The sequence below is a fragment of the Heterodontus francisci genome, chromosome 5 (genome assembly GCF_036365525.1).
Source record: "Heterodontus francisci isolate sHetFra1 chromosome 5, sHetFra1.hap1, whole genome shotgun sequence".
NCBI classification, from domain to species: domain Eukaryota; kingdom Metazoa; phylum Chordata; class Chondrichthyes; order Heterodontiformes; family Heterodontidae; genus Heterodontus; species Heterodontus francisci.
Window position 1 is genome coordinate 156449676 of NC_090375.1, and position 8775 is coordinate 156458450.

The following is an 8775-nucleotide window of genomic DNA, read 5'->3' on the forward strand; positions in this document are numbered from 1 at the left end:
GTCAAATTTTGTTCAATAATTCTCCTGTGATGCACATTGGGACGTTTTATTGCATTAAAGGCGCTGTATAAATACAAGTTCACAGAATCAGAATCACAGAATTGTTACAGCATAGAAGGAGGCCATTTAGCCTGTTGTGTCTGCACCAGCTCTCTGAAAGAGCAATTTACCTAGTGCCACTCCATGGCCTTCTCTCCATAGCACTGTGCATTCTTCCTTTTCAGATAATAATCCAATTGCCTTGATTGAACCTACTTCCACCACACTGTCAGGTAGCACATTCCAGGTCTTAACCACTCACTACGTGAAAAAGTTTTTCCGCATATTGCTTTTGCTTCTTTTGCCAATTACCTTAAATCTGTGTCCTCGTGTTCTCAATCCCTCACCAATGGGAGCAGTTTTTCCCTATCTACCCTGTCCAGACCCTTCATGATTTTGAACACCTCTATCAAATCTCTCAACATTCTCTTCTCCAAAGAAAACAGTCCCAACTTCTCCAGTCTATCCTCATCCCTGGAACATTCCCATGAACCTTTTCTGCATTCTCTCCAATGCCTTCACATCTTTCCTAAAGTGTGGTGCCCAGAACGGGACACATTTGACCATATGAACATATGACACAATACTGCAGTTGAGGCCAAACCAGTGTTTTGTACAAGTTTCATGTAACCTCTTTGTTTTTGTACTCTACACCCCTATTAATGAAGCCTAGGAGCTATAAGCTCTATTAACCGTGCCCTCAACTTGTCCTGCCACCTTCAATGATTTATGCACATATACATCCAGGTCCCTCTGCTCCTGCAGCCCCTCTAGAATTGCACCCTTTATTTTATGTTGTTTCTTTGCATTCTTCCTACCAAAATAAATCACTTTTCACTTCTCTGCACTTGTCCGCTCATTCCACCAACCTGTCTGTGTCCTTTTGAAATTCTACACTATCCTCCTCACAGTTCACAATGCTTACAAAATTTTGAAATTGTGCCCTGTGCACCAAGGTCTAGGTCATTAGTATATAACAAGAACAGCAAGCGTCCCAACACTGACCCCTGGGGTCCACTATAAACCTTTGTCCAGTCCGAAAAATATCCATTAGCCAGTATTCTCTTTTCCTGTCACTCAGCCAATTCCGTATCCATGATGTGATTGTCCCTTTCATTCCATGAGCTATAACTTTGCTCGCAAGTCTGTTGTTTGGGACTGTATGGAATGCTTTTTGTAAGTCCATGTACTCTACATCAACAGCATTGTCCTGATAAACCTTCTCTGTTCCCTCATCAAAAACTCCAGAAAGTTAGTTGAACACAATTTTCCCTTCACAAATCTGTGCTGGCTTTCTCTAAATAACATGCATTTGCCCAAGTGACTATTGATTTTGTCCGACATTATCATTTCTAGAAGCCTTCCCACCACCAAGGTTAAACTGACTGGCCTGCAGTTGCTGGGCTTATCTTTACACCCTTTTTTGAACAAGGGTGTATCACTTGCAATTCTCCAATCCTCTGGCGCTGCCCCTGTATCTAACAAAGACGGGAAAATTATGACCAGTGCCTCCCAATTTCCACTCTCAATTCCCTCAGTATCCTTGGTCCTGGTGCCTTATCCATTTTAACTAGAGCCAACCTATCTAATACCTTCTCCTTGTCAATTTTAAAACCTTCAAGCATCTGAATTACCTCCTCTTTCAGCATTTTCTTCCTTGGTAAAGACAGATGCAAAGTTGTTGTTGTTACTGATGCTACTGTTTCAGGGTTATTATTGGCCTTTTCTCTACCCCCTCCACCCTTTCCTCCAACAACAAGTATAAGAGCTCATGAACTTCTTTGTCACTAAGATTGAGATCATCCATTCAGCTGCCTGTGCTGCTTCTCCCTGTTTGCATTCCCACCAAGCCAAACCTGATTCCAGGCTCACCCCTGCTGTAGTCCTGAAACATCACCTTTCTCTAACTTCTAACTCCCATTATGCCTTTTCCACGCTGAACTTGTCCATGGCACCCGCTTTCTGCTCCCTTGGTCGAATTTCTGCTAAACCGCTGACCACCTAGCTTCCCTCTACTTATCCCATCCATGCTTTTCAAACTGCCATCCTCACATCTCTCCTGAAAAAACACCCTCAACCCTCTGACCTTATAATTTACCACCTCATCTCCAACCCCTCTTTCCATTACAAAGTAGTTGAACATATTGTTGCCTGCCACATCCATGCCTGTGTTCCCTGCATCTCCTTGTTTGAACCTTTCCAATCAGGCTTTCATCCCTGCTGAAGCACCAAAATGGTCCGAATCAAAGTCATAAATTGCATCCATGGGCCCTGTCTCCCCTCATCCTCTCTGTAACTTTTGACATGGTTCACTACTCTATCCTCCTTCACCACCTCTCCTCCAATGTCCGGTTCAGTGGGACTGGCCTCACATTGTTCAATATCAGCCATGGCTCGTCAGTAAGTTTTTTTTGCCTCTCAATCAGAAGGTTGTGGGTTCAAGTCCCACTCCTGGATTCAGCACAAAAATCAAGGCTAACACCTTAGTGGTGAGTGAGTGCTGTACTGTCAGAGGTGCTGTCTTTCAAATGAGACATTAAACTGCGGTCCTCTCTGCCCTTTTATTGGATGTAAAAAGATCTAATAATGCTATTTTGAAGAAGAACAAAGAACAGTACAGCACAGGAACAGGCTATTCGGCCCTCCAAGCCTGCGCCGATCTTGATGCCTGCCTAAACTAAAACCTTCTGCACTTCCGGGGTCCGTATCCCTCTATTCCCATCCTATTCATGTATTTGTCAAGATGCCTCTTAAACATCTCTATGGTGCTTCCACCACCTCCCCCGGCAACAAGTTCCAGGCACTCACCACCCTCTGTGTAAAGAACTTGCCTCGCACATCCCCTCTAACCTTTGCCCCTCTCACCTTAAACTTATGTCCCCTAGTAACTGACTCTTCCACCCTGGGAAAAAGCTTCTGACTATCCACTCTGTCCATGCCGCTCATAACTTTGTAAACCTCTATCATGTCGCCCCTCCACCTCCGTCGTTCCAGTGAAAACAGTCCGAGTTTATCCATCCTCTCCTCACAGCTAATGCCCACCAGATCAGGCAACATCCTGGTAAACCTCTTCTGTACCCTCTCCAAAGCCTCCATGTCCTTCTGGTAGTGTGGCGACCAGAATTGCACGCAATATTCTAAGTGTGGCCTAACTAAAGTTCTGTACAGCTGCAACATGACTTGCCAATTTTTATACTCTATGCCCCGACCGTGAAGGAAAGCATGCCGTATGCCTTCTTGACTACCTTATCCACCTGCGTTGCCACTTTCAGTGACCTGTGGACCTGTATGCCCAGATCTCTCTGCCTGTCAATACTCCTAAGGGAGTATTTACTGTATACGTCCCACCTGCATTAGACCTTCCAAAATGCATTACCTCACATTTGTCCAGATTAAACGCCATCTGCCATTTCTCCGCCCAAGTCTCCAACCAATCTATATCCTGCTGTATCCTCTGACAATCCTCATCACTATCCGCAACTCCACCAACCTTTGTGTCGTCCGCAAACTTACTAATCAGACCAGCTACACTTTCCTCCAAATCATTTATATATACTACAAACAGCAAAGGTCCCAGTCCCAACACTGATCCCTGCGGAACACCACTAGTCCCATCCCTCCATTCAGAAAAGCACCCTTCCACTGCTACCCTCTGTCTTCTATGACCGAGCCAGTTCTGTATCCATCTTGCCAGCTCACCTCTGATCCCATGTGACTTCACCTTTTGTACCAGTCTGCCATGAGGGACCTTGTCAAAGGCTTTACTGAAGTCCTTATAGATAACATCCACTGCCCTTCCTTCATCAATCATCTTCGTCACTTCCTCAAAAAACTCAATCAAGTTAGTGAGACACGACCTCCCCTTCACAAAACCATGCTGCCTGTCGCTCATAAGTTTGTTTGTTTCCAAATGGGAGTAAATCCTATCCCGAAGAATCCTCTCTAATAATTTCCCTACCACTGACGTAAGGCTCACCGGCCTATAATTTCCTGGATTATCCTTGCTACCCTTCTTAAACAAAGGAACAACATTGGCTATTCTCCAGTCCTCTGGGAGTTATCCCCAGTATCCTGGCCAATATTTATCCGTCAATCAACATCCCAGTATTTGACTGTCTGGTCGTTATCACATTGCTATTTGTGGGAACTTGCTGTGTGCAAATTGGCTGCCACGTTTCCTGTATTACAACAGTGATTACACTTCCAAAGTAATTTATCTGCTGTAAAGCACTTTGGGACATTCTGTGGTCATGAAAGATGATATATAAATGCAAGTCTTTCTTTCTGTCCTCTTCAGGTACTGTAAGTTCATAAAAGAAAAATACTGTGGATGCTAGAAATCTGAAATGAGAGCAGAAAGTGCTGGAAATACACAGCGGGTCTGGCAGCATCTGCGAAGAGAGAAACAGTTGACATTTCAGGTCTGTGACCTTTTATCAAAACTGATGAAAGGTCACAGACCTGAAACGTTAACCCTTTTTCTCTCTCCATAGATGCTGCCTGACCTGCTGTGTATTTCCAGCACTTTCTGTTCTTATTACTGTAAGTTCATAGTTTGCATGCCATTCTCTAAACGTGTCCTATTTTAAAATCTAAAAGTAACTGCTGTTACACTTGAGCCAAGACATAATTATGTGTACGCCACTTGGTAACATTGCAAAATCGACGTTCTCTTGTCATAGAAACTTTACTGCAGAATTCTAAAGACACTGAATAAACCCAGAATAAATACTGTTTATAAGAAATTTGGAGCAGATTAATTAGATATTGACACAATTGAACTGCCTGTTCCACTCTTCTCATTTTATATAACTGTCTTTAAATAAAAACAGAAACTGCTGGACATGCACAGCAGGTCAGTTAGCACCTGAAATGTAGAAGGATAGGTCAATGATTGAGTTGCAAACTTCCATTAACAAAACATTAATCTATCTTTAGAGAGAAGTCCTGACTAATATTTATCTCTCAACCAACACCACCAAAAACAAGTTATCTGGTAACCTAGCAAATTGCTGTTTGTGGGACCTTGCTGTGCAAAATTTGGCTGCAGTGTTTCTGTGTAATATTTCATTGGCTGTAAAGAACTTTGGGATGTCCTCAGGATGTGCAACTTTGTTCGTTCTGTTTCAACTGCGGCCTTCCCTACTGTGCATTTTCCATTATTTCCTGTTTTTACTTTAGATTTCCAGCTTTTATAGGTTTTCTATTGACATGAGGGCTAATTTTATGACTTAAGTACAAAGTCAGAAAGTTACCCCATAAATGATTCAAAGCAAGGAAAAGTTATCAGAAAACGACATGGAAGCTTGAAGTCTTTCAACGTCAAGTAGAAAGCTTCAGTTCTCCACAAATAAAGATAATCCTTTCACGCATATTGCTCAATCAGTAAACAGTTGCCCCTGCCAAAGATATCTAAGGTGCTGCACTTCAATTAATTTTATGGTTGTAATAATATTTATGGTAGAAAATATTTATGATCAAACATGTATTTGCGGAAATGGCAAAAATTGCTTAAACCGTGAAAATTGTGGGTTTCAAAACTTTTCTTTAAGCTGAGATCACATTTCCCCATATAAGTTGAGAGTGAGGCCAGATGTCGGACAGGCTTAGCTGCTGGGGTCCGATTTCTGCTTCTGGGCAAAGGGGCTGCAGAGGTTGTCAACCAGTCCTCTGCTCCCCATGAATGCCGCCAGTGATTTGAAGTTTTGCTGAAAAGATCAAAGTAATGTAACATCAGACCCATAAAGCAAAATGGTGGAAATGAAGATATTTCATGCACGTGGAAAGTTCCTCATGCCCCTTATTTTTCAGCATGACTGCTGAAGGGTCACTGTTAATCAATGCCACATTGAGCTCTAAATGATCGTCAGTGCACAAGTACAAAGTCCAGACAAAGAAAATGAGGAAAATTGGGGACTCGCAGTGGGGAGGTATTCTTGAAAGGAGAGTAGATCAGAGAATATATTTTCTGACCCGTGTTCCTGTCGCGATTACTGAATTCACCCTGTAGGTTACTCTGCTCAAATTTACCTCAAAAACACAACAGGAAAATGGATGGCCAAAGGCCGTGTGAGGGTCATGCAGGGTTTAATTGAGACAGCATTCTTTCATTGACAATGATGATCATTATTTTTTTTTCCTCAATTATATTTTACGTTGCTCATCAAGATGATTAATGTCAGCACAGGGGAATAGGACCTTTTCCATTTTGAGTCATTTGTGTCAGTATTCTCCCCAGGTCGATATAAGATCAGTCAACTGCCATAAATCTCATTCAGCTGAGTTTCAACAAAATGCCAGAATGCTAGAAGCCCCTGCTATCCATTACTGGATCCATTTCACTTGTTATAACAGCCCATGTTATTACCCCTCTGAACATTATTGCCAACTTTTACTGAATTGTCAGCAGTTTTATACTTTGGCCATCATGGTAGCTGGGTCCTGAGTTGAAACTCAAGTCATGTGGGACCATTTCAACTGTCAGATCCTATTAATCTGATCTCAGTTTGAATTTATGCGACAGAAGAATATGCAAAAACACTGCATCCTTTACAAGTCTTTCAAATACAATGCTTCTGGCAACACATTCACCTTCTGATTCTGAAGGTTATCTCAATTTGTCTTGTGATAAGGAATGGGTTCCTTCTAATGATGTCTAAAATGTTCACTGGGGTATGAGGGGGCCCTATGCCAACACCATATATCAATCAGCCTGCCCACTCAATGTGATTGGGCTGGTGCTGATGAGTTACAACATGCCTCCAAGAATGAGTAACCACAAAAAAGAAACAGAATTCAAGGGATGAAAGGCCTTTATTGATTGCAGTTAAATTTGCCACAACTAAACTGTTGTATATCATTCCAGCACTGTGTGCAATCATCTCGGACACTTATCCATTCCGCTTTTTTTTTTGTCTAGATGGGCTTCTTTCGTCGAAGGTACAAAGAAATCATTGAAGCTGAGAAGAACAGGAAGGACAGTGAAGAAAGTTGGGACTGGGTGCAAAAAGACCAGTGAGCTGCCAGATAATTGAACCATGTGGCATGCATCAGACAGCCAATTGACCCTGTTCCTGAGTCTTCCATTTGTGGAAGAGGGAATCCTTCTTCAGATTTTTTGGAGATCTGATGATTTGTGTATTTGTGTAATTCAACAGCTGGAAGCATTCCTGGTGCAGGCATTGCAGACAGAAGATCTGTTGTGTGCTGCTTCGACTTCCTTTAAAACACATCAATGAACTTCAGAAAGCAAAGTGCTGTGAAGAACACAGACTCAAGTTGGAGAAGAATGGGATTTACAACAATACGACCCTCAGGGGACTGAATTCTCTTTGTGTGTTCAGTGAAGAGAAACAAATATTTTTTATAAGAGAAGAACCTGTTTGTCCAAAATGTTTATTCCTTTATATTTTTATCCAAATGTAATTTACTCTTATCCATTTCTATAATACACTCACTGCACTGATGTCTTGCTCAGAACCTGAGTGATGACAAGTTGATGAAGAAGCTATTTTATCTGAAGGTCTTTGCAGTAAGGTCAACCTTGATGATGAAAATTCACGACCACATGCAAAGTTATCTATCCCTTTCAGTACTGTATATTCTTTGCACTTTGCAGCAAGCTATTTTCCATCATCTGCTGTCTGAAACAATGATCATGCAATGTTGTATACTATGCAAGCAAAACTTTCTGCCTGGTGGGGAATGTGGGGAACAACAGAGTAACTACTATTGGGTTAGGTCAGAGAAAATGGGCCAGGGTTTCTGTACCAGGTCACTATCTAGTGACTTCCTGATGAAAGTGTACCATGTGTGGACGTTGGATGGGGTTAGGATCAAGTCTGGCTGTAATTCTCTCTCACAGTTGAATAACCTACTGACACTGAACTAACAAGGCTCAGCTAAGAATAATGAGCACTTGTCTGAGGTGCCAGAGGACAAGCAATGCCCATGGAAATATATGCAGATAAGGACTCAACGCATTCAGGAAAAATGGGAGAAAATTGATGGAAAAAGGAGAAAAAAGGCTTGCATGCAGGGTATAATGAGAACTTACATTTATAAAATACTCCTTACACACAAAAAGATCTTCGAGTTTTTCGCAGAGTGAGGGGAGAAATGAAGGAAAAAAGGGAGGAGTTAGGAACTGAACTGAAAGCATAGCCAGAGAGGAGGATTTTTAAAAGCCTCTGAAAGCAGAGGGGGATGGAGGATAAAACACGATGGAAGAGTTTAGGAAGAAAGTTGAAGAGGACAGGGACCAAGTGCCTGCCAATGACAGAGCTGAAGGATAAAAATCATTTACATGCTATGGAAAGCAATTGGGAAAGTATTTGCAGGTGATAACACTATCGAGAAGGGCACTCCTATGGTTTGTGCATGTTGTTTGACTTTAGGATTGTCCATTAATCCCTCCATAATAGAGCTGTTGAAAGTGACTTACTGAATCTTGATTTCCTGAATCTTGACCTGGTGACCTAATGGTATAAAATGCTTTCTGCATGTTACAGAAAATGTGACACCAGTGAGAGCAAAACTCAAGTATTGTGACTGAAGTATATGGAAGTTTACTGTGTTGTCATGTCACAAGCACATTTCATAAGGTTTTGCTGTACGTGATTTTAATGGGTTATTCATTGACATTTTTCCACACTGCATTATGCAGGACTGTATTACAGGTGAGGGTAACTTCAGTGATGTTGCTAGAGCCTCACTTACAGCGAGATTGGTCACCAA

At 41.9% G+C, this 8775-nt stretch overlaps 1 protein-coding gene across 2 annotated transcripts in view; it reads left to right on the plus strand.

Annotated features, from left to right (window-relative positions):
- The window catches only part of itga9 (integrin, alpha 9), a 550508-nt gene extending 542091 nt beyond the window's left edge, over nt 1-8417 (plus strand). For both annotated transcript variants that reach the window (XM_068032283.1, XM_068032284.1), the window contains one exon: nt 6959-8417. In XM_068032283.1, coding sequence (XP_067888384.1) covers nt 6959-7057 — 99 coding nt within the window. In that variant the 3' untranslated portion in view covers nt 7058-8417. The remainder of the gene's footprint in view (nt 1-6958) is intronic.
- The last annotated feature ends 358 nt before the right edge of the window (nt 8418-8775 follow it).